Raw genomic sequence first — 27,157 nt, 5'->3', positions numbered from 1 at the left:
CGTGCGTGAGGATAATTGTAGGGAAAGATCCAATCTCGTAGACCGACGAAGAAAATCAGAAACACAAATGAGGGTCGAGGCTCGAAGAGACTCGTTACCACGATCACCGTAGTTACGGTGGACTCTTAAGTCGAAAACCTTCGACTTCGAGCATCACTCGCGGATGTCCCGTTTCAAGGGAAACTTCGAATATACGAACCATTGCGAAATTGGTTGCCCCATCGGGTTCAGGCTCAGCCCCTGGATCGATAGAAGCTGATTCCATCTCCCGAAATTTCTTCTTCATATTCTCACGGTGCATGTCGCTCCGAGAGGCGTAATTAACGAGAGCAAACTCTAGCAGAGCGCCGAACACGAAGGTGAGACAAACACCGGTCCAAACATCGATCGCCTTCGTGTAAGAAACGGGCGGTAGCGAAGCGTTTATTCCGGAAGTCTGGGTGGCCATGGTCAGCAGCGTCGTTACACCTGCACGGATTACGGAAACGTCAAGTTCGGCTCATTTCAAAGCCCCACGCTAATCCCCGGGCTCTCCACTCTCGGCTTTGTTTTTGCGAGGCATTTATACATCTACTCGGAGCTTACCCAGGGATACCCGAGCCGGTACGGCACTCTGGTCCAGCCAAAAGGACACCCACGAAACGATGACCAGCATGCAGCACGGGATGTATATCTGTATCAAGTAGTAGCTGAACTCTCGTTTGAACAGCAGATCCACCTTCAAGCAGCTGTATTCACCTGCGACGTGGAATCGGGTCTTTCAAGTTGCAGCGAGCTTTCCAAATTCTAACGATCCCGATCCTGTATGATATATTTGGCTTCCGACGCGAGCCGTATAAGCGACAACTTACCGGTGTTCGTCTTGCTGTTGCAGTAATCGGTCAAAAACTTTTCCAACGTGAACCTGGGTAGGTGTAGATTTTTAACGACTTGAACAGGGTCGCCATCCTTCCAAAGAAATACGAGATCGTCCGTCGTCCATCCGTCTGTGAGGAATAATGGAGAAAAAAAAATAAACTCTACTCCGGGAAGCTTGTAAGCCTCTGTTTTTTCTATTGATCGCAACGAATGTTTCTCGGGTTTCGTCGCGGCATTAAAAGGGGGCTCGGAGTGAAAGTAGCAAAAGAATGCGAATATACTCACAGCTCGCCATTCGTAGGGAACATATTTGTCGATCAAGAGGGTAGAGTTTCAGGTCCATCGGGCAAGACAGCGTCAGAGATATCCTGGTGGGAGCAAGGCATTTGGTTAGTTTCTACGAATTTCGGTCGTATCATGGTCTGAGGATGATTTTGTATTAAAAAAAAAATCCGAAACTCAACGGAATTTGTTAATCAGGTTACAGTTTGCAACTCAGTTGAATTACTTATGGGACAATGCATTAGTTTTACGACATTTGGTGTGTGAAAAATTGATAGTTTTAATCAACTTTATTACGCCATAATCAAGATACGGCGAGCTTTTTGAAAGATACAAAAATATAAAATCCTGTAATTATGAAGAAAAGCTTTAGATATCGTTGCTTTGTTTCAAATCCCTTCAAAATACTTAAAATCTTGGTAGATTCGTTCAATCTCGCTCTACGATAGCTCATTATATCCGGAAAACTGTTTTCCGCCGAGTCACAGGTAACAAATTTAACAACAGTGCTTCGATATTGATTATCGGTAATCAACAAATGGGAATACGGCTTTAAGGCAGGAAAATAAAATCCGTTTGAGTTTTTTTATAGAAAAATACTCCTCCGAATGAAAATGAGCCACCGTAGAACAAATCTACTGAATTTTCAACCACTTTGAAGCGGTTTGAAACGAACCATCGATATCCGAGCTTTCATTTGCCGCATCAGTATTTCATATTTTTGTACTTTTAAAGAGATCTTCGTAGCTTACGAATATAATATGATTCGATAAATACTCAATGTACGATTGTCTCGTAACAAAGTCAATGAATCCTATGTATTTTCGAACCAACGATCTCTTTTCCATTGATCAAGATTAAAGAAAGATTACTACTCGTGTTGGTCAATAATTACGGATCGGGACTATTTATTACCTTATACTGTAGAGAACTGAGCCATAGGGAAAAATTCGTATGTACACATTAGGCATAATGATGTTGTGGAAATGTCCCTCCTTTTCGTTGGAGAAAAACAAATCCGGCATCCATACTCGGTTGGCCTCCGTGAGCGTGAGATATTTCAGTCGACCTGAAAGGGTATAATATTGTGAATCTGTGGCCGCGGCATTAAGAACCCGAGGTTGCATATTGCGCGAAAATTGTTGTTTACTCCTGGTAGCGGGCAACGTCTGCGTCGCGCTCTTTAATTTAATTTTGATATTTGACGATATTTTTCCCTCGCTCGACCTCCTTTTATTTTTCGAAAAGTTACTCGGCGCCGACGCCGCACGGCTGTTATTGAAAGCAGCAAAGTTAAGTTCGGTATAATTTAATCTGCGCGACACGAACCTGGCAAAAGTTAATTATCAAACTAATTAAACGGCATAATACGTACCTCCGAAGTCATTAAACTTGAGCCGCTCGTCCAGCCACTGTTCTCGAAAAGTCAGCTGCACGGAGTATTCCTACGGACAAACGGAAACCCATTTATTCCTGTTCCTAACCACGGGAAGCAGGGATGATCGATTCGGGGTTGCTGATTTCAACCCAAGACCTCGAGCAGCCAAGAGTTCGGAGGATCGCAACCACTTCAACTCCTTAATCTCGCTCTCGCGTTACACGAAAGAGGAACGAAATTTTCACGAAAATTGATTACCCCTTTTAAAATAGTCGAAACGTTATTTTTCACGTCAATTATAATACTCGACTACCTCACACTGCTCAAGATCTTGGCGGGTAATATACTTACGTCGTGATTCCGATAGAAAGTAGGGAAAAAAAAAATGATACGAAACAGAAAAAAGATGATACAACGTCGTATTGAATTTATATGTACAGGAATGTTTCGATGGAAATGATAAAATGTTTGCGGTGTGTCCCAGCTAAAATGACAAATTATGCAAAATGTTATTTGAAGAGGAATAATAATTTCTAATCAACAGAATACGTGAGCTATAAATTATATACTCCGCGAAACGAACAGCTGTTGTCATTTTTTTGCATTCGTGTACTCGCCACGTATATATTATCAAACTCTAAACAATCTTGTTGCCGAACCAATGATAACCACTGTAGCTTCCAAGGATTTTATGTACAGACTCTTGAATTACACGCAGCTGATGCCGACCGGAGATACGATAAAATGAAAATAACGGACCATCATACCTGGGACACGTTCTGCAAACGTTTAATTTGCTTTTACTTAATTCAAGATCAACGAGAGTCTTTACTCTGCTCGTTTAAAAGTACGTAATTCTCAACTCACAGGCGACGTTGTAGCGATAAATAACGCTGTCTTTGGAGAAGAGGAAGATGACAAAAAAAAAAAAAAACGGAAGTAAAAATAAAAAAGGAGCAAAGAAAGGGAGGGGGAGGGGGTGGGGGGGGGGGGGGGCAATTCTCCCGACAAGATAGCGCGAAGCGCTTTCACGGGTAAAAGATTCTATAGATATACCGTCTACCGAATCGATGAAAAAAAAAGTTTTGATGTATAAAGGTTAAATCATGAGAGAACAAAGGATGGCGTGTTCAATCTACGTAGAAGGTGGGATATAAAATATATAACCGTAGGTAACGTCTGGGCTGAAAATGCTGAAATAGTCCCAAGTTTTGGTAAAGAACACAATCGTTGGCTGGGCGGCACACCGTGGTTCAAAGACCATAGAAAAAGGCGTGAGATAGACAGACAAGGATTACGATGCGACACGTTATGGGAAGTGAAGCTGTGCTCGCCAACGACTGTACGTTACGCCAAAAGGGTGCAGGGGTGTTGGCCACTCGGCGCTTTGCCCAGGACCTAAATTTCAACTTTCGACATGGTTGGCAGGTCAAGAGCGAACCCTTTCACTGGCTCGAGTACATTAATGACATGTTATAACCGGGCAGCTGGGAATGATTGAAAGATAAAAAATGAAACGAAATAACGCTAGGTAAAAGCGAGTGAAAGGGTTTCGGGGAAATATTTTTTACCACCGACAAATTATATCATCCGAAAAGAAATTGAAATAGTTTCCTGACCTGTGCGTATGTTAAATTAATAATAATGATCTCTGCCGATTGGCAGGAAAATAATTTCGAATATTTTTGCAAAACACGACGATCGTTTGAAACATGTTTCAACTTCCTCCGGTGTGTTTATACCTGTTTCAATATATAAATATACCATATATTTGTTGGTTGAAATAAAAATAGGTATACACGATAAGCTATACAAGATCGGAAACTTGATCGATGCATGCAATGAAAGTGCGGTGATCTGGCGATTCGCATATTATACGTTAAACAAACAGTCCGGCAGACGAAAATATGCAACTCGTACAATGCGTGCAACGAAAAATAGCACTAAACACTAGCGTTAAACGCGGGCATGCAAAAGCACATCGAACACCGCGTATGTAATATAACATATTGATGATAAATATAATTAATGACTCCTAAAACTAAGATGATGCATTCATCGGTGCACGTTACCAACGTTATACAGTTGCTACGCCTATTGAATATGTAGGTACGTACGTACGTACATACGTAAGATAAAAGTAAAACATGTATAACGATAATAACTTATCAAATATAGGTATATAGTGAAAAGTGAGGTTCGCATGCTTGTTTAGCTCACGATTCTTATCTGTGTGCCGTTGACTGCGATGGCGGCGTCTCTGGAGGAGCTGTGCATGTATAACTTTCTATTTGTTGTAAATTTCTTTTTTTTTTTTCCTTCTTTCTTTCGTTGTTTTCCGTTTTCTATTTGGGTTTGTGGTGGACGGGGCGGAGAGGGGGGGATACAGGTAGGATATTGTTATACGGTTCTCCTATTTTACAATGTATGTTACAGTCTATCGTTGGACACTGCACCTGTGCTATATTAGTGATGGGGGGCACGTTACCGCCATGAATATACGTGAGTATAATACTATCCGTAATAATATGATGTTATCGTAAGCACATCGCTACAGGGTCAATGTATGTATGTAATCATCATCACCTGACGCCATGTTGCCGCGTAGTAGATACAGGGTATCCAATTTCTCGTATCACAATAATTACCGTGTAGCTCTTAAGTTTACGTCAATTATTGAAGCACACCACTTTGTGACGCTACTGGGTTCGTGATTTGTACAAACGACAGGAACGGTTTCTACTGACCGCATTACATGATCGTTGATCATTCCTGTTTATTTTTTATTCCTCTCTCGTTATCTCCTTCACCGAGACGACAGCTTTCCTGTTTTCTTCCCTCATACTATCCTCTCTTTTTCGTATACATCTTTGTTTCCCACAACTTGTAATTGTTACTACCATCCATCGTCTTCACTCGTTTTATTGGTCGATTAACAGTCTGTTAACAGGCAACAATTAGTGAGCCTGAAATCACCTGATAATAAACCTGAGGTGAACGTTCGGTTCTGTACCCTGACGGAAAAATTTTTCATCTTTGTTATAAAAAGACGAACACCAAGTGTACGGAATGTTTAAATTCTTCCTGAGTAAATCACGAGGAGGTAAGACAACTCTTGAAAAAAACTTTGCAGCATACATACATACATACATACGTACATATATATATGTATAATACATATAATATATATACATGTATATACGTACAACGAAAGTCCGAAACTTTCTGAAAGACTCTCAAGATTCTTGGCCATTTATTTTTACTACAAGGAGTTATTATGTCAAATAGCGATCGTTTATCATTCAGAAACGTCCGCGGAACTTTCAGCCAAGTTACAAAATATTTCGGACTCTCTTTCACGGTAGAATTTCCCCGCAGTTCCTCAGAGAAAATTAAAAAAAAAAAAAAAATTTTATTATAATTTTTTCGGTACACTCTGAATATTAGCGACTAAATCTTTCCGCCAGGGTTATTCCCGACCATGATCGTGCGTACCCCGAAATATTTTGGTGTTCACTGTTCACCCATAGCGTAATTGCACTTCGACGAAGTGACGAACGGAGTTAAAAAAAAAAAATAGCGGGCGAACCTTCGTCTTGAGAGAAAGTTGTAGCCGCCGACCAAGGTACGTTATTACAGTTCCGCGGATTCGACAAGCATAATGTGGTTATAAAGTACAAGAAAACAGCCGGTCCGTGACAGCTGACAGAAAAACGTTGAGCGTTTCGCAATGCGAGTCGAGTTGGCATTAAATACAAGTTCGACAGTAAATCCCCCCGAATCTCCGTAGCCCCGGGTCATCCATCGACGGTTAAGCACCGGACTGAAGTCTGCCGTTTATAACTAACATACGTTATAGACAACGTGGGCACAACTCGTACGTACATATATTGGTGTTACAGCTGTGTACAGTCGACAGAAGACGTGTAGGTATAAAATTCGATTCGCGATACGAATTATGACAGTTTATCACGGAGTCCGTCGTACGCTGCGCGGTATCGGATGATGCCCACCTGATTGCGAATGCTGCAGGATGACATTTTCTCGGTACCGAGCGAACTCGGATACGGTGCAGTGACGGATGTCACTGCATGATTCAATGGGGAGTGAGATGTAAGAGAATTAGATACGCGTGCTGCACTATTGTGTTGCGGATAGGCAGTGAGTGCGGTTAAGAGACACGCCGTCAGACACCGGAACGACGATCGATGGATAATTATAATGTGTGGTTAATAAATGAATGCAAATTTACTTGCTGTTACTGTATTGTTTTAAGCATTTGAGCATCGTCAAACGGAGGATTACAGAATATGCAACGCGACGAGCCGCGTGTCGCGTGTCATCTAGGGGCGGGGTTGAGGATCCGAATTTGAAAATTTCCGGAAGCGCCTGAATTCGAATTATTTCGCGGCTAAACTTGATCTGAAGAAATTTCACTTCCACCAAACAACAATGTTTCGAATGGCTGGAAACCAGACGGTTCGAAGTTCCGAAACGCAGGATTACGAAAATTCAAGTTACGATAGAGCAGAATTCCGGAAAGTAAAGTTTCGATGGAGTAAAATTCCGGAAATTAATATACACTCACACAGCGCAGTTTATTACATATACGAGTGGGTGTGAAAATCAGAAAAACCGAATACCGGAATGACCAGAATTCCGAACGTAAAAATATAGAAAATTCGAAACAAAGAAAAATCAAATTGGTGAAGTTTCACTCGTCAGCCGGAAGCTCACAGAACTGAGAGTCTTGAATCGTTCGGAATTTCGATGGTCCAGATTTTTTAATATTCTCACTTCCGGAGCTTTGAGCGCTGGGTTTCGGACCATTCGAAGTTTCGACGTCTCGTTAAAGTTTGATTTCCATACCTCGAGTTTCCTCTTAAAAAAATCCAGACTTTGGCGCTTTCGGTAATGTTCAAATTCGGACTTTCAACCCCGCCCCTTCATCGAAAGTTGTCGCACATACAGGTATAATATTATATATAGTTATAAAAACAATCTTTATCCATTATATAAGTAGCGTACATTTAAATATTAAATATGATACAGATTCGGGTATATATACGTATATAACAATATATAATAGATATAGATCAGGCACAGCGCATTCCCGACACATACGTACACATATAGCCCAGTCCTGCAAGCCATGTTTCGTGTTGTTAGAGAGTATCGTGGTAGGTGAATGCAGGGTGTGGGTACTCGGAGTATAATCGTGTAATTATGTAAAGGTGCGAATGGCGTGTCGTTGTGATTTCCGGTCTGTTCTCAACCGCCCTCATCCTCTTAATAAGCTCCCTCTCTTTCACTCTCACTCTCTAACCTCCCCCCTAACAATATTAAGTCCGTCTTCATTCTTCCACGACAAATTGCCGATCGTAGGTACAATTCAACGAACGTAACCCCGCACTATTATTATCGCTCCTGACACACGCTACGAAACGAAGAGCTTTCTGCCGACAAGGGGACGATACAATCGACGCAGAAATAAGGTACGAAAGAGACCTTCGCCGTCCGTGCAAACATTTCTCATGGCACGATACACGTGTAATATCGATAGCCGAACTCGGCCTGATTGCCGCCGAGTCTATACACACCCTGTCTATAAATTATGTATTTCCCGAACAGCGTCGAGCGGTCGCGGCGGTCGGAGAAAGAGTTGTTCGGCTTGCGTTAAAGTTTAACAAGTATACGTATATACCACATGCCGGCAACTGCGCTCCTGACCCTGCGGCCGCTTCGCGTTCAACATTGAGTAGTCGGTCGGATCGGGGTATAAAACAGTGTGTCAAAGGCGAGGGTTCAATTACGCGACGGCTGCGAAGAAGTGGAAATAACGAAAGATACGAAAAAAGAAAAAAGAAAAAGGAAAAAAAAACAATGATAAAAATGTGGGTACGTCGCGTCGTTGGTCGGCCATCCGCAACCCCGATGACGAAGAAAAGCTCCGCGCTGACCCTTGAACGATGTATAAAGGTCGCGCCATTCGCAAGGGAAGCTCAACCCTCGAAACTTCCAAGCTGGATTTAATTGAGGTGTGGTTTTTTCTTCATCCCTCTTTTCTTTTTTTTTTTTTTTTATACGCGATACGATTGCAAGGCCTGAGAAGATTCCGTTGCCAGAATCGTTTTTCTGGGAATTTCGGAGATCAAGGATCGGATGCTTTTGGATCTGTGGATTGTTTCTGGTTTTTTTTATCACTTTAACCGAGCATTTTTTATTGTTAGTAAATATTTTCCACGAGCCAAACCGTAACGTGACCGTATGCGCAGTATTTCGGCTCGAAGTTTATGAATCAGCTCGTTTTTTGCAATTGTGATTACTAACTGTTTTATGCGAAAATGTGATTGTTGAACGTATTTAAAAAATATCAGAGTCACGATCCCGTAAGCGAACGTCAATTAATTCGTTCGTTTACTTTTGAAGTTTTCCCTCTCGCAATCATATCTTCGCAAGAATAACGAAAATTAAACACGGGGTAACTTCGTTTTCAAACTAACCGACGCATATTTGCCAATAATTATAACGAGAAAAGTATGTTACGTACCTGCCTACCCACTCGAACAATCGAAACGAATGTAAGGTCAAGACGGAAGAGAGACGTTAAGCTTTCACCGTTCCGGGGATGGAAAAATAGTTTGAAACTTGAGAAAGTTTCCAAATTCATGAAACCGCAATTAGTAGGCAGGCGTAAGCGACCCTGGGGAACGTTCTTCTCCGGCGTTATGATAAATTAAATTTCAACAGTTATACATCCCAGAAAAAATTCAGATCGAGAGGTCGCGAAAGGCTTCCCCGTTAGTCACACCGCTTAATTTTTCACTCGATCTGTACATAACGGAGTTTCGCCAGCGACAGCGATTGAATCATTAAACGAAGCTGGATCCGATCGTTAGGAGGCCGCGGGATATCATAGCAGGAGTTGGGTACACCGTTTAATCCCCGGGACAAGGAGGTAGTGGAACTGGAAAAAGGAAAGAAGAGGCGGAAGAATGAGAAGGGGGGAGAGGGAAGGAGACGGAGGGAACCACTAAAACGCAGGGGACTCGATCCGCTCCCGGAGTTGCGGCTTTCTTCCTCAGGGGTGTGTTTTCATCCCCCGGAGCTGGTAGTCGGGTAGTACATTACCCGGTTTATGGATGAAAAGGCGACACCGCGGAAAAGGCCGGGGTCTGTTTCGGCTTTGTTTAGTCGACGTTGGTCAACGGGGTTTTGTCCCGAGCCTGTTGAATATTTATTTCGAGGCCGCGGGGCGGGGGTGGAAATAAACTTCCGGCTTCGCACTGCGCGCAGGCATAATGCGAACGTACGACGAGTCAGCGAATGCATGCATCGCGGAGGGTTTTGTCGCCGGCGATTCGGCCTCTTTATCGCCCGCGTTCCGTTTCGCCCGTCCGTATACGTATTATATCTACGTGCGTAACCTACGAGCCGAGGTACGCAACGCTCGATCAACTATCTTCGGGTCGAAAGGTCAGAGATTGAAGTCGACTGTTCCTTCTCCTCCTCCTCCTCCTCCTCTACCTTCGTATATACCATCTACGCGCGATAACAACTTCCCAAGTAATTATACCTTCAAACATCCTTTGTTTGGTTCTCCCTGCGCAGACGACGACGCCGACGGCTTCCTTAATCGGGGCATAAGCTTGACGAGTTTTGTACCTCCGGTGACGCAGCAGGGCAACTTTCTTCGCCGTCGACCGAGTTTACACATTCAGCTCGGGGATCAACGCCGCGTCCCGAGCCACGGAGGCTAATCAAGTACCTACCGCCCAAAATCGAGCCGAGTACGCGCCTCGTTTTAAAAACAAACCCCCTGATCATTTCGCAACCACTCGTCTTCGGAGGGCTCGAGCGAGTCTCTTGGATTTATTTACAACTTTCAAGACACTCGAATCCCGCGGTGCCTGCAACAATGCGCCTCGGTTCGATCTCGTCGAGAGCGGTAGGTTCGGTATCGGTCGGAAGAGTCGCCCTTTACCCTCGGAAATACACCGGAACTTTTTCCGGGCCTTTGACACGGTCACCTGCGCAAACGTCGTGGCGATTGTTACGAGCCGTACACGTATACAATTTAATACATATGCATTATACGTATGGGTGGTGTTGTTTGCAGACGATCGCGTGATAATGTGACGTTACGCCGTTTGTGAGATTACGGGTCAACGGGCCGATTAAGCGGAGAAATACCATAGATGTTTCCCGTAGTAACCATCGCGGTATAACGGCGCCCGGTTGTCTGTCATCGTGTTTTACCGAGCTCGGAAATTACCGGCAATACCTACTCCGGACGCCATCGTTATACTCAAGCCTTAATGCTAAATCGTTCCGAGATCCGTGCATCACACCGTCCGGAATCATTTATCGGCAACAAGTGAGAGCTGAAAACTCGATATTTTTGTTGCTTGTTTAATTTTAACACGTTTAATCGAATAAAGCGTTTCGTTTGTTCGAACTGTTTTCGAATTAGCAACGACTGCTTCTTGCGCGATTCAAACGTCGTGGAAATTTTCCATTCTTGTTAAGGGTTCACGATCTGGAATGGGATACGATTTAACGATAAGGCGAGATGAGTGAATTCACGCAGCGATGATTACTCGCGAAACATGACGTGTTTATACAACCGAACGGTGATTAATCGGCTTATAAGCGAACGAGTTACAATTTTTGAGCGAGCAATTGAGCGAGTGATTGAGTGAAGTAAAGTGAAGTGAGTTTAAGTGAAGTGAGATGAGGTGAGGTGAGTCGGCGATTGAGCGAGTTCGCATGCAGATCATATATCATATCATACAAGGTGTAAATATAAATACACGATACGTTTATGGTGTCGTTACAAGGCACCAGTTGTGGCAACAACACTGAAATAATCAGTCACGAGAAAAAAAGCTGATCGAAAAATCGAAACAAAGGGAGAATAAAAATTCAGAAAAAAACAACATCGATTTGATGAAGTTAATCGAGTTGAAAGATGTGAAACTTGAGGTGGCATCGGAAAGAAAGAGCATTTGAAAGAAATTTGAACGAATGATGAGTAGAAACAAATTGAAATCGGAAAAAGAAAGTAATAACGAAATCTTTGAAAAAACACAACGATCAATTTTCCGTAAATATGTGTAAGTGTAACAAATGTTCACGGGGATGTTCTACTTCTTTTGAATAGAAACAAAAAATTGGTGCAATTTTTCTCGTATTCCAAAATCTTGAACTTGATTTCTCAGAACAATCTTAAGATTAGCTAGACCCACTCGCAAATATCATCGGCTTTAACAGCAAAAATATTTTAGAGATATTTCGATGAAGTTATTCACTTCTGATTCAAAACACGTATGAAAAGACACGCTTTCGTATTATCTGACGTAAGACTTTGAGAGGAATTGAATTGTCGCAAATATATTCAAGTGAAAAAGCGTGCGACAAGCAGCTTTTCACGATTTTCACTTTGACATGGAAATTTTTGTATGCTTCTGAAAATAAACTCAACATAAAAGTGACATCAATAAACATAAATATTTGCGGTAAATAAAATAATTCACGCATGTGACTTGCGAAAGAAATCTTCATTAACACGTTTACAATTTATTTATCAAAAGGTTGTTCATCGTATTTTTCGTCACCTCTACTTTGCCCTCGAAAATTGGTTTGAGAATTGATCAAAGTTTTGTAGAAAACTTTCAAAAAATGTTACTAACGCTTCTGTAGTTATAAATTTTATCCATCACCTCTAAAGACAACAAAAATTAATACCAATTTTCTTCTTCGTTCGATCACGTGACAATTGTATTAGAACCCGAATGTATGGTATGCAGTGTATTAAATGTGTAAAGAATAATGAAAAATAAAAAATCCGACACTCGCGATCAAGGCGTGTACATTTATTGATTACAATTTCAACAAATGTATTATGATATTTCAGGTACATGACAACACCGACACAAAATCACCGAATAACTGTATATATATACATACATATATATATATATATATAGATATATGCGTATATAGTCATAAAATTTGTAGCATCAGGCATACACTGCGCGGCGTACATAGTATATATAATATATATATATATATATATATGTGTGTGTGTGTGTGTGCGTGTGCGCGTGTGTGTATATATATAACAACAGACGTACGTTATATACCGCAGCCGAGGTACAGAAGTACAGAGATACAATGTGGGTGCAGATTATGTAATATTATATATTTATACATATATATACATATATATGCAGATACGACGTGATACGAAGACAATTGCATCGTTACTTCAATTCTTGCGTGTGTTTATTTATTTTTTTGTTTTTTTTTTCCATCTATCAAGTGCTTGGCTTTCTGAATTTTGAATTTATCTATTATATTATTCTCATTTGTTCTTGGTAGCAGAAACTGAGCTTTGGTTCACTCACCATGTTCAAATCGTCTATTTTGCTGATTGATCGAAGAAAGATGTTGACGCGCGCGATTGTCGGGCCATCTAGTTTGTCGTCGGAACAGAAGAAAAACAGAACATGTTAAAATTGATTATTGCGTAAATGCTGATTTTCTACATTCTTCCGTATTTCCAATCTGATTTCAATGCATTTCTCTTCATTCTTTAACAGCCATTTCGAGCACCGACAGGACCGTCGTAGACCCGTCTCCGTGCTTGCATATATTCGCATCGCAGATTAACCGCGAATTGTCATGTATTTAAACAGCGATCATCTTGCGAGACTGAAAACATTGTAAGGAGGATTGATTGAATATTATTGATTATTTACTGCGCTGAAGTAAATGCCAATTTTGAACTATCGGTCAATCTTGCCTTTCAGTCGCTTTTCGACGAAATGATGAAATATTGTTAAATTCATTTTCATCCTCACTTTCTCTCCAATCTTATCGTTAGTCGGTGTCTATTTGGAAGAGGGCGGGACTAATAAGAAAACACAATATATGTGCGAGCTTGATACAGACCAGAGGTAATTGAAGAGCTTTTGAAAATCCCCAGGGTGGTGGGAGAGGGAGGGGGATTGAGGAACGTGCTGCATACGGGTGGGAATCGTCTTTATTGATGTTTTTATAGAAAACAGTTACGAGTCGAGTAGGTGAAAAGGGCGAAATAGCGTCGAGAGGCGGGGTTGGGGGGTGAAGAAGAACAGAAAGGGAAAAAACGGAACGGCAAGAAACCAAAAAAAAAAAAATAAATAAATAAAAATACCGCGAAAGTCTTTTTATTACTTTTATCCCTAGAATAGGCCTGTATTCCAGGATAATCGTGAGGGACCTTCAAGAATTACCCGCTGTGTCCAAACCAAAGTCTGAATTCATCGGAGCTGAAAGTTTGAAAGGAATAAAGAAAGAAAGAGGGGAAAAATCGGAAAGCCGGATAGACAAAGGGAGAAAAACAACCGAGCTGCTTTTGCGTTTCAGAATGTAGGCAGACGATGAATTTAAGACTGTAAATGGGGGGAGCCGGGGTTGCAGGAACTGAAACATAAAACCCCGGAGTAAGTTCGTGCTCTTTCGTTCTCAACTTGACTCAACGCGCCGATACGCTCGGCTCGATTCGAGAGGAGCTTAAAAAGACAAAACGAACTTTCGAAGTCTGGAATGACGTTGGGTCTGCTTCGGGAACTGCGTCGCCTCGGGATCCTCGAAGGAGTCGTTGCCCCTCGTGTCCAGGGCTCGCATCCACCAGGACCTCTCCGTCTACGCTACTCCAATCCTCGAAACACGATCCGCTTCCAACCGTCACGTAAAAATACCCACCGTCCTGCAACTCCGCCATCCCTTCGGGGGGTTCCGAAAACAAAGGCTTAGGCGCACTTTCGGAGATCTTCCAGCGACGATTCAATCTCATCGGGAGATCGTCAAACACGCTTTTTTGGAAACGAAGTCGCCGGAAAGCCTGCATTTTTATAACATGCGTCCCTAACTGCACCGCAAGTCCGATTAAGTTTGTCAGATTTGTACATTTTTCACGTTAGTTCGGTGAAAAAAAAATTTTAAATCACCGTAACACGGCATCTAGTTATTATTTATACAACACTTTTCTTTCCGTAACTTAGCCTTCGCGATCGATCAATTCTTTCGGAGTAATTGCCTTTACTTTCGACCGTGTTAACACGAGAAGTATTTTTCTTTTTTAAATCTGGACCGTAGAAAACGGCGACGCGAATTTGGATGATGACAATGTTCAAAGATCGAGATTGCGTACGATGAGGAAGCTTTGCGAGCTTTTCGCGCAGAGACGGTAACGCATCGTTCGATTCTGCGATAATACCTACTCGCGTCCTCGCCTATTGCGAACTCCAAGTTTTTCTCGGCAAATAGATTAATCCGGACATTTCGATCCCGCTGTCCAATCGGATTCAAACATTTTCCTCGAGGGTCCGTCGCGATCCGCGTCATCGTACGCAAGGGCCGCGATATTGACTCGGGATTATACGATCCCTCTCACCTGGCTCATCCATCCTCTAGATTACCGTCACTGACAATTTCCCCAGCATTTGAGGCTTGGCCGGAGTGACAAATGGCTGACGCAAATAGAAGCCGAGGCAGGCGTCTCGGGATCCCCGGACACCTGATCGTCTCTCGTCCGTTCGCCAAGATATTATACGAGAAATCCGGACGCAGAATTGCGACGGAGCGAAAGTTACGCGAGATACGGGAAGAAATTTAACGGGCCTTGAGTCTACTCGGCGATAATTGAAACGGGGATAAAAAGTTGTAAACGCAAAACCGTTAATTGCAGGCCGCTTAGAAAAATTCACTCGTCGTCCAAGAGTATGAAATAAAATATTTCATTTCAGGGATGTTTTCAACCGTGGTAAATGAAGTTAGGTACTTAAGATCGGGATGCGCAGATATACAACTGCAAACTCTCCCCGTTTTGGCGGGGGCTGCTAATACGGTTTGCGGTATCCTCACTTGGTTATAATACCCGGGCTGCTGCATAATTCCGGAACGATAACGGGGAAGCCTTTGTTCTCTCCCGGGTAATATATTTTCGTTTATTGTCCGGCAGTTTTGCGGTTGGGGGTTCATCATGGCGCCACCAACCGTCGACGATAAATAAAGCAATACGTCCAGCGGACTGACCGAGTAGCGATCCTGTTCATTTCGAAAATGAATAGGCCTGCTTTCGCTCCCCTCACAGGGATGAAAATCGGAATCAGCTTTAGGGTGCATCGCCTCGTGCCCGGTTGACGAGAAGATAAAAAGAAAACAGAAGGAAAGAAAACAAAAAAAAAAAAGAAAACACAGAAAAACAAAAGCGCTTTTGAAAACGACATTCGATATTTTTTCAACCCCGTTTCAGGTCCCGTTTTTTCGTTACTGGAAAACAATGATAAGGATATTGAGTATATTCTGATGAAAGGAGACGAATATCCTTCTCCTTGAAAATCTTCTTATATCATAATGTTTCCTCCCCTTCTTTTCCTCCCTCTCATTTATTCTTGACGTTTTTTTTTTTTTTTTTATTCCTCTCTCCTTCTCGCCGGGCTATTCTTGAACCGTTTGAATAGAATCCATCAGCCAACTTGAGCCTGAAGAGTTTGAGCGTATAAAAGGGTTGCGAAACGATTTTGGGCGGAATTTATTTTGTCGATATTAGACGGGTCAATTAACATGGAAATTTTATTCCTATAAGCTCTGGATGATCGGAACAATAATCGTGTAAAATTTTTACCGAGTCACCGAGCGATCGAACGACCTCGCATGGCGGTCTGCGTCACGCAAGTCGATTCAATTATCAGTGGGCGCGACGGTGTCACTCGGTCAATAATCTATTTTTCGCTCCAATCAATTTACGATCCGACCAACGAACGTCGATAGCACATCGCGGGATAACAAGTAAATCAAGAGTGTTAAAAAGCAAAGAAACTTGACACCGAAGATGAGACGCTGTCAAGTAAAAGAAAAGAAAGGATTTCATTTTCGCAAGAAAAGAGTATAAAAGGGAGAAGAAAAGAAATACGCCCTTTGAAATGTTACAACCCCTGCATCAACCATCGGATGACAAATATCTCACGAAAGATTCTGACACGGACATTTTATGTACAAGCCGCCTCTCATTTTATCATTCTAGCAATGCCGCAACGGTGTAATAATAAATACGTGTACGTGTAACGCAAGGGGCAGGGTCGACTTCCGTTGTGCCTGATATTAATTTTTTATAAAGAGAGTGACTGAGTGTAAGTTTCGAGATTCGAGCGATAAACGGGAGGCAATATATCCGAGTAGAAATCGTCGATTAAACTTTACAGGACGTTGCAACGTTATCGCGCCATTAGTAATGACCCGGTTGACACGTGAAAGGTTCATCCTGACGCGAACGACGAGGATAAACAATCGATTATAACACCGCTCGGTCAGGTGAGAAAGGTGGGAAAGAGAACAATGCGACAAAGAATAAAAATAAAAATAAAAAATGATAATGAAAAAAAAAAAAAAAAAAAACAAAAAAAATCAAACAAACAATGAGAACAAATTGATGTAGTCACTGTTTCACGGGGCTACATGACAAATGAACGTTATCTCACCCGTCCATTTGCATACACAAATCAAGTCTGCGGTTTACCTCAATTACACAACTCGCCCCCGGGAAAGCCTGATTTCCCAAATCGGTTGTACGCGTGCAGCGGTGGGTAGACGTATCACCGCATGGGAGGAATAATGGCGAATTCGAAAATTCCGGATTGGTCGCGATTTGAGCAAACACTTATTTTCAATCGGTACATTTGTTGTTACACGGTGCTTGATCGTTTCGCCCGTTTCACCGAAGGTCCCGTCTGCCTGTATATCGGAAAATGCTTGCTCGAAACACTGGATGCATTCCCGTTTACACACCCATACGCACCCACGCAATCATTCTCGCGGCGTGTTCGTCAGCCTCTGACGTATGCGCGAGTAGAAACTGAGCATTTCGATTCCTGATATGGACAAACCGGTAAAATAGGTCGATGCGTCAGGTATTCGCGACGCGACTGATTTACGCTCTGCAATGTTTTCAGCATCGACGCGCAGAAGCTTTATTGCGGAAATGTAACGACGTCGAGTGTGCGAGTGTAGTTAATTGCCGGCGTGTCGGTAATTGGACGTTAGATTAGCCAGGAATTTTTGCAAGGACATGTTTCAAGGTTTCTTGGAACGTTGATTGCGAAGATGAGTTAAAAATATCGAGTTTCAACTAGCGAACTCAATACTGTAAAAAAAGACATCGGGTAAATTGTGTGACTTTTTAAAAAAATTTTTTCATCACACCGAGTTACAGCGTTCGCTGATTACGAATCTAACTTCGGTATTGCGAAATTTGATACAGCAAATCCGAAATGACCGATCCAAATTCAGAGAGAATAAAAACATGTGAAATAGGTGTTGTTTTATTCTTCAATTCAAAGTGTTTAGAACAATCGTTATAACGGTCTCAACAGGTACTTGATGTGAAAACGCTCACGGAGAATGATTCGAAAAGTAACCCGAGGGAACGTGTTCTTATAATTTCGACAGAATGAGTTGAGGATAAATTCGCATAGATTTTCACGATAAATAGACCGCAGCCTACAACCATGCATTGAAAATCATAAACGTTTTAATAAAACATGAGAAATTAATTTTGCATATATACGCCTGATCAGTTTCAAGAATCGGCCTATTTCACCGGTAATCTAAATTCAAAATCAATGAGAATAATTAATGAGCTAGCATAAATTTTCTGGATCACCCTATCAAACAACCACAGGAATGATCTCGACCCGGTAAATTGCGAATTGATCTACAGTATCGGGATTGAATTACGCGCGACTGTGCGGCAACATGGTTAAGCCTCGATCGATCATCCGTAGGATGTGATCGAGGGCGCATAGATCGTCCTCCACTAACAGGTTCTGAACGCCTGTTCCTATTCCTACCCCCCGTTGCACTTGCAAACGTGAACGACACAGCGGCATCGGTTTTCTTCTTACCAACAACGATGTCAATGCGACAGAACCGGTGTCAGTGTGACTGAGTTTTATACGACACAACATGTTGGTGGTTTTACAATAAGTGTACGATTTATACAGTAATTAAATTAAATGGGTATAATATGTAGGTATAATAGTTATGGTAAATGTAGATCTCTACTATACACAACAGCGGATGCGCGACACTAATTTAACTAGCATAATCTACGCACAGCGTGACGCGCGTCTTTCGTCTTGACCAAAATTTTACACGCCCTCTTCGTCGCGTCGCTATTTCAATTCGGCCTTTCTCTTGCCGCGAACTTTCTGCAGGGAGCTTAAGGTCGGTGGGTAAAAAGTGTATAATAGTCGAGCAGAGGGGATTCTCGCGATTTTACATGGACGGTTTTAGCCGAGGTGGTTTTTAATTTTTTTTAACAAGTATACGTCATGCTGTTCGTAGATATACAATTAATTTTAATTTTGAGACACAAAAAACTTGAAGAGAAAACCTCGTATATACAGGTATTATATTTATATATGCGTTATACACATTTACATGTATATACTACCTAAATGCAAAGAAAGAAAGTGAGAAAGAAAGAAACAACTGTGGGTATATATGTATGCGTGTGTGTATGGCATGTGTAACGGAAAGAGGAAAAATAATGAGATAAACTATTTCAGAAACGAGGAAAGAAAAGAATTTCGGTGGAAATAAAAATAAGAGTTAGGAAGTACATTGAAAAGTTTTCACGTTTGACGGTTTATATGTATACATATATACAGTGTGACATTCCGTTGCGTGAAAACTCGACCAACCGTCGCAAATTTCATTCACGATTCGATGCACTTTGGTCTAATTTGTGAAATGCATTCACAGTTTCTTCCAAACTTTTTCGAATCCAATGTCAGATTCCGAATTATAATTTTCTTTGGCTTCGGAATATTATAAATGGATAACGTCTGGGTGGAGAAAATTTGAAATAACGCGCATGAATTTTAAAATTGAAAAAATAATGTACAAGAAAGACGAGAATCAGATCTGACATGGTTTATATTCAACGTCGGTCGAATTGGCACCGAACGCCCTGTACACAGGGCATATATGGTTTGCATGTTTGTGTGTGTATATATAATTATATACATACGATACAGAGCCCTCGATAAATCGTATACATGACATGTATACGAATATACATACAATACGTAACGAGAAATTTATATAATATTGACATTACATGAATATTATAACGTGGATAAGAAAGGTTTAACGATGAAAAATCAACAGGTATAAGAATAAGAATAAGAAGAAGAGGAAGAAGAAGAAGAAGAAGAAGAAGAAGAAGAAGAAGAAGAAGAAGAAGAATAGGAAGAAACCGAAACCAACAAACAATTCAAGTATGATATACATATATAATATATATATTAAAACATGTGCTGATGATAATTACGAACACCCAAAACGCTTTCCAATCAATGTATTATACAATGATGAATGATGAAATTTAGCTTCCTTACTCGAAATGAAAATAAAAATTGAACGAAAAATACGTCGAGAAAAATATAAGAATTATTATTTTTATTTTTATTCTTTTATTTTTTCTTCAGGGCGTTAACACTTACCATGGTAACGTCATCTATTTTTGAGATACTTCGAACAAATATGTTGACGTGGACAACCGCGGGCCCATCTAACATAGCAAACAGAACACATCCATTAATAAAACACTTAGCGGAATATTTAATTACGAAATAACCATCAGTGGGGGATAAAATGTTATTCCGCAGCCCGTTTATCATATAATCATCCGCAGCCTCTCACACCTACAATGTGTACTTCGAGGCTGTTTTCTCTCTCGCTTTTCTGCCCGCCATTCGTCGTATCGAACATATTTAATCTGTCGTACGTATAGATCTACGTTTACAAGTATGTACTGCGATTGAGTTATAGACGGACAGGATGTCGTCTTAGAGGTAACCGGAAACGACGAACTATCGACTTACGCTGCAGCGTCGGCGAAACGTAAATCGTCGCTCCTTTTCTCGCGTGATACGTATACCTGTATACTTTTGTTCGTCGTATATTTCATGCGATCAACCCTCGTGCGTATTTTAGTTTATAATATCTACAGGGTGCCGGCATGATTCGCATGATATTTACACCCACGCGAATATTTCGATATCTTTACCCGGAGATCAGCGAAATATGTACCGAGTGAACATTTTTACGGCTATTAATGTAGTTCGTTGAACGTTGCGTTAAATCCGGTCGAGTAGAGAAGAAAAAATTCATTTAGATAATAATTTGGATAAGCCGATCGACGGAGTTCGAATATACGCAATTAAGTCGGTTGCGGAAAAATTATTCTCGTTGTATGATCAGCTTTTGGTAGCGTTGTTACCATTTTTTTTTAATAAAAAAAAAAAAAAAAATTGATCTTAACCAAAAGCGACAAGTGAATGAAAAATGAGGGCTTAAGCAGCCCCCAAAAACGCATCTCTGCGGCCATATGAAATTTGGTAAACGGTTATTTATCTCTTTTTCAACCCTCCCAAGAACATAAGAAACCTCGTCACCATCATCAGTCACCAGCAATCGTCTTCTGTCAGGCGTCATTTCATATTATTTATTTCACTCAGCTCTTTTCCCTCGGTCGCTTTTTTTCCCATCGTGGCTCGATCGGCGCATCATCGTTACGGAGATGTTGTAACACTTCGGTTTAGGGGTAAAAATGATGAAAAACGCAACGTTTTTTCTTTTCCTTTCTTCTCTCTCACTCTCTCTCTCTCTTTCTCTCTCGCCCCAAACTTCCTCAACAATATTCCTGCGTCTCTTCGACAATTCACCACGATCAAGACTTTCAGGAAGCGCCTTATCCGTATTTATTAACGGTCATGTAAATGGCCTTAAAATTCCACTATTGACTCGAGTAGCTCTTCTTCGACAGCAGTGATCGGTTCGCGTGTATCCTTTCATCCCTTCCAGTCACGCGATTCACTTTTTAGATAATAACCAAGTCCGGGAAGTGTTGCATAGGATACAATAAAAATGACAAAAAAAAATAAATAAAAAAGTGTCACTATAGTGACTTTTGTGACTTTAAACGATGCTTCGTTTGTACCTGAAATGTCGCTCTTCTTTTCTGTACACCCTATCGTCTTCTGCCTGATCCTGCTGTCCATCCCATTTATCTGTCTATCTATGTACTTATCTTTTATTCTCTGTTTACAACTCATCTATTTTATTTTAATTACCTTTTACCTCACTTGTTTCATCATCCAGTGTCTCTAATCTGACTCTATTTCCGTTCTGCGACATCTTCTGTGTATTCTGTTAATTTTATTCCATCCATTTTCATTTACATTATTTATTTCTATACACGTACATATATATTGCAAAACTCCCGTACGGACACTGAATTACTGCTTTACTATTATACTATTGTACGCGCTTAGTGTTCGACAGGGACTTGTTCCAGGGCGCAAAATAAATTCGCATTCTCTCACTCACTTACGCTCTCTCTCTCTCTCTCGTTTCACTCCCATTCGCACTAACGATCACATTTCTGCGAACTATCATAACGGTGTTCGTGTAACAATGCGCCGCGAGGAGAATCAGAGGGTACAAGAATGAGAATAAGAAGGAAAAAGCGCCGACCAAACGGTTCGAAAGAGGAATAGAAAGGGCGGCCAAGTAGTCGAGCCGGCGGTTGGGGCGGCGCCTTCTTCTTCCCAGTGGCGATACCTACTCACTGCCAGGGCAGACGAAGCCCGCACGGAAGTGCGAGTGAACGCACAAGTGGCTTCTATTTCTCACCGAGACTTCCGGGGCCCCCCGAACTTCCGTCCGACTCCGAGCCCCGTCCCTGACCAAGCATCAGCGATTCATCAACTTGAATGGCCCGAGATACGTGCTGTGCTTTTGTATGGGACAGGCCGGGTTTCGGGCTACTTTATGTTAGTGCCGAGAGCGAAGTGTGCCGGGTTATTTTTCCGTCCTCCTTCTCCCTCCCTTTACGTTTTCGCATTTTTTACTACGTCAAGTTATTCAAATCCACCCGGCGCGGCCTCACTTGTTGCGGTTACGTTTCATTTTTTACTATCTTCCTTCCCTCCTTCGTACTTTTACGCTGTAATGAGATTAAGAAAGGCGAACGGTATCCTGATCCGAAGCTAATGGTCCGATAGTTTTCACTTTCGATCGTCGTTATTCTTTCGCAGTTATCGTGTGAACGGACTGAAATTCTCTGGCTTTTCTCGCTAGGAAAATTCGAACTCCCTGACGTCTTCTCACGAAACTTAGGTAACGTTGTAACGTTGGGCACCTTTTGTGACAAAGAGTTCCAGAAATCCTGCACCTTCGATATATCAATTTCGATCTAAAAAACCACCTAGTATCGCATCGTTTCACAAAAATAATTAGAAATTGAGAAATACCATTTCCGAAAGATAGCTTGACTGAATTTACGAAGCACAGCCGAAGTTTGAAGACGTTCTGTAAAAAAAAAAGCAAGTCTTTCTTTATGGTCCCTTAAAAACCCGTGCAATAACTTTCGGCCAGCTTTTTAGACTCGCAATTTCGATGTGATTGCGAATTGAAATATGATAATCCACCGATATTCAGGCTTTTTTGGTTTCATCGTATGCCAGGCAACGCGTTGATAGATTTTTATCACGTTTTCGAATTGAACCTTTGTCTCCGAATTTTTAACACTCTTTATCGTCAAGCAAAGTGTGACCTAATGTATTATTTTTGTGAAAAATCTGATTGAATTTTGTGGAAAAGAGTAGAGTTCTCGGAATATATACTGAAATTTTCAGTTTGGAATGAAAATAGGATCGGTGCTTATAAATGTTAAATGCATTTGAAGAATCTCGAATTATCCGAATTGCAAGTATCGATAACGATTCCACTACAATCCCATTTTCATTCCCGCACTCTTAATAAGTTCAGAATTTCTCAGTGTGCGCGTTAGCATACCCAAATCTAATCCGGAACGACATATTTTTGCCCTAAGGGTTAGTAAACTTTCAATTAAAGTAAACGAATATCTGATTGCAAGATGTGTCGATAACTAACAATCCGAATTGTTTGCTTCGTTAACAATCGGAAGGCTAAAGAAAAAATCAGCGATAACGACACGCGGAGTGTTAAAAAGTGTCGCGTGCTGAGCCGAACGATGTTTCGAAGCAATCGCACCCTCGACATTGTCGTTTGTGATACAATAAAACCGCTCAGGTATGTTTTTTTTTTTTTCTTTCCAAAAAATGCAGCACTGAAACTTGAGTGATCAGAATCAGGAGCTTACAGGTCGAATCGTTTCGAATTTGTGAAACCGGGAGTTATCTGATATCCACCGGCGCGCAACTTGGACTAATTTCGCAGAGGGTGAAATTGCGTGTCGAAAACGGCGATCGGGTGTCAGATAAATTACGGTCAAAGCGGACAGTTTCTCTCCTCGTTTTTTTTCCACTGCCGGTGTTTTTTTCTTTTTTTTTTTTTTTATCTTCCCTCTTTTTTTCGTATTCAGCTGCGACGACTGTACACATTTGAGATCGCTAAACGCTGATTAAAAAGTACAAACATGCGCGGCCGGTTGATTAAATTTATCTGCTTGTCTGCAGGGAGTGTATAAGGCATGCAGAGTCGACGGGATCGCGGATAGATTACGGGGCACGGTGTGCCTTTTCAACGATAAAACGTTCGTTCCATTTAGCTCAACTTGTACGGCAATTCCGCGCCACCTTCGCCGCAGCCGCAGCCGCATTCTCGTTAAATTCTAAATCACATAGCGGCCCGATGGAGGCGCGCAGCATCGAAATGTCTACAATATTGTTTGTTTTCTTTTCGATGTCGCCATGGCAGCCTCGCGGTCGTCTATTAGGGATGTATAATAGCTATCAAACGTACAGTACGGTCGAAGAGCCGTCAAGACGGAAATACGATACGACGAAGCTTTGGAAGAGTAACCGAGTTGAATTTAGTCGAGGTAGAAAAAATTCAAATCATACGTTTGAGCCACGATGGCAGAATTGTTGATTTTTTATTTTTATTTTTTATGCTGGAGGTTGCGAATTTTGAAAGATCACGCCGTGCAATTGTTTTTGCAACGGGAACGTCGCGTCGTTTGACTCCGTCTTATTGAACTAGAGCTGATTGCGTCGGTAGATAAATTTTCTGAAAACCGTAAGAAAGTCATTTCTATTTGGCTTGAAAAATTATTACAAGCGATGAATGGTGAACCTGTACCTTGATAAAAAATTAATCCAGCGTTATCCAAAACCTGATTTTATAAATTTGCAGAGAATTAATTTACTGACAAATGAGCCAACTCGCTCATTAAAATCGGTGAAACGATGCGATTTTTTCGTTGCAGAAATGCAGAATTCAGTAATGAAATCTCTTCAAAGTCGTCCATAATTGTGCTACTGTAGTTGAAATTTATAGTTTTTCAATTTTTTCTATATCAACGGAACGTTGTTTCGACTAACAATAAATTCGACTCGATTGAATTCAGTTGCAATTTCGAATCGTCGTTACGTCATATTTCTATCTCGACAGTTCGTATGGTAAATTTTTTGTCAGTTTCATTTCCGCTCCGTAGGAGAATAAGAGGAAGATCTTAAGAGCTTGAAAATTCCTGATTAATTAACTCTCTGTAACGTCGCGTTACCGCAGGTATTGTGACATAGTTGAACCATCCGCGTGCGAAATTTGCGAACTCGTCGGTTTCCGGAATCGCAATTAATCTCCTCGGTTCTCTCGTCCCGCGTAATACCCGAAATCCGCAAACTCGAGGAATCGTTGTTCCGCGAATCTCACATCGCGTGTTTATCCTTTGCGCAGGCAAGTTGTTTGCGAGTGTAACATGAAACATGAGACTCGGGGTGTATCGACATTTCCCAGGCAACGTCTGCAAGGCAGGCGGCCGTATTGTTAACTTACGTTGTACCGTGACATAAATATTCGACGGTTTCCTCAACTCCGGGACATTCATAATTGACCGTAATTAAATGCGTCGCAAAAGGACTCGGGACCTTCTCCAGGTTCCGCGGCTTTCCCGTGCACTCGAGACGAACAAAAGCAAATTCTTAGACGAGCTTGCGACGGCCAAGGCATGCACGGTACTCGCGGATTAAGCTGTGTCACGGAATTACGTGTCCAAAAATAAAACGCTGTCATTATACCATGGAAAATAACTGTCGCAGACGTTTCTAACAACATGTATATAAATGTTTTGCACACCGGTAAAACCCGCTCGAATCTCCCCCCGGTTACGTAATACAAAATCCCTGGCGACGCACCGAATCGCAAATATACCGTCGTTTACTTATTTCTCTATATCAATCCATACAGAGTGATAATATATTGTGCAACAAGGAGGCAAACTCGGTCTTTTCGGGCCGAGCGTAAGTTTGCAGCATGAGTCGTAGATGAATATTGCAAATACGCGCGGCGAAAAAACCGTTGCACCCTTGTTGCACACGATTCTTTGTACGATAAAAGTATCATACGCGTTTTTTCACCAAGTACGGAATTGAGGTTAAAGTCACGTAATGTCAAATTTGTTCGTCAAAGCGTATGCGCGCAGTACAGAAAAGACCACTTTCAACTCCTAGGACTTAAAAGTAGTATTTTCAGTACAGAAATGGGTACTTTGCGTACGGAAAACAGGTATAGAAAAACGGGTGAAACATGCTCGCCACGCATAAAAAATATTGCGTCAGATTTCGCACCGTTGTAGCACGTATTCGGTGTGAATAAGCAGTGTCAAAAGTTTGGCGTTGAACCGGTATTTGCTATTAACACCGAATCCATGCAATAGACGTTGAGAGTGAACCGAGTTTAACCACCTCTAAGGTGCGATTATCGACACTTGGCTGAATCGAACAGACTTAGACTTGTTCGGTTTTGTTCTTGAACGCTGTCCATCCGCGATTTCTCTCTTCGATATATCTTCAAGTTCCTCGAAAGTGGAAGTTTCGAAGCGATCGCAGGTCTTCTCCTCCCCCTTCACCCCCGTCGCGGTAACGAGACAAACGTATCGTCCTGAGCCATACAGAGTGTTTGGGTGGAATGCCGCCCTACATGAACCAGGACAAGACGCTGGCCGCGCCAAAACGGATGTTTCCACGTGTACCGATATCCTCCACCTCCTCCCGATCCTCCTCATCCTCTTCCTCTTCCTCTGCTTCCTTCATTTGTTACCTTTCGGTTCAACCCCTCGGCGCGCCAATCTGCGCCGCGTTGCGTGTTCGATCGAGCTTTCCAATTTCCACCTGAGAGGATAGGCGTGTGTTTCAAGCGAAAAGGGAAACACGTACCTACCTACAGCTGCGAACGGAAATTGGGGACTTTCGTTTTTCGTCTGCCTTATTCCCGGCTGTTATTCGAACACTTCGTCGCGCGTTTCTTAATTGGCAGGCTAGTTACTCGACCTCGACGTTACCTCCGTTTCTCCGCATCGTTGGAGATTCTAACTCTCGATTTCTTTTCCTTTTTTCTTTCTCCTTTCGCGGTTGCTGTTTTCGGAAATTTTCTTCAAGCTAATATCACAGAACTTTCCATTGGACCGAAGCAGTCTACGCAAAAGCCTTTTATGTATAAATAATGAAGTGATATATATATGTATATATTATATATATATACGTATACGTATGTACGAGTAGAAGCGTGTGCGTGTGTGTGTACGGAAAACTTTTACGT

At 41.7% G+C, this 27,157-nt stretch overlaps 1 protein-coding gene across 5 annotated transcripts in view; it reads right to left on the bottom strand.

The window, feature by feature from the left end:
- Positions 1 to 27,157, bottom strand: part of GluClalpha (glycine receptor alpha 1) — a 101,161-nt gene that overhangs the window by 5,449 nt on the left and 68,555 nt on the right. For 2 of the 5 annotated variants that reach the window (XM_046610712.2, XM_046610715.2), the window contains 6 exons: positions 2,516 to 2,585; positions 2,056 to 2,209; positions 1,144 to 1,226; positions 852 to 986; positions 586 to 738; positions 200 to 468 (listed from right to left, as the gene is read on the bottom strand). In XM_046610712.2, the coding sequence (XP_046466668.1) occupies positions 200 to 468; positions 586 to 738; positions 852 to 986; positions 1,144 to 1,226; positions 2,056 to 2,209; positions 2,516 to 2,585 (864 nt within the window). Of the gene's footprint in view, positions 1 to 199; positions 469 to 585; positions 739 to 851; positions 987 to 1,143; positions 1,227 to 2,055; positions 2,210 to 2,515; positions 2,586 to 4,738; positions 5,624 to 12,927; positions 12,996 to 20,073; positions 20,142 to 27,157 lie in introns of those variants that run through there. The other 3 variants (XM_046610711.2, XM_046610713.2, XM_046610714.2) reach the window with 3 other exon arrangements.

The sequence above is a fragment of the Neodiprion pinetum genome, chromosome 2 (assembly GCF_021155775.2).
Source record: "Neodiprion pinetum isolate iyNeoPine1 chromosome 2, iyNeoPine1.2, whole genome shotgun sequence".
In the NCBI taxonomy this organism is placed as follows: Eukaryota; Metazoa; Arthropoda; class Insecta; order Hymenoptera; family Diprionidae; genus Neodiprion; species Neodiprion pinetum.
The sequence above is the reverse complement of the archived record's forward strand: the minus strand, read 5'-3'. Positions and strand labels throughout refer to the sequence as shown.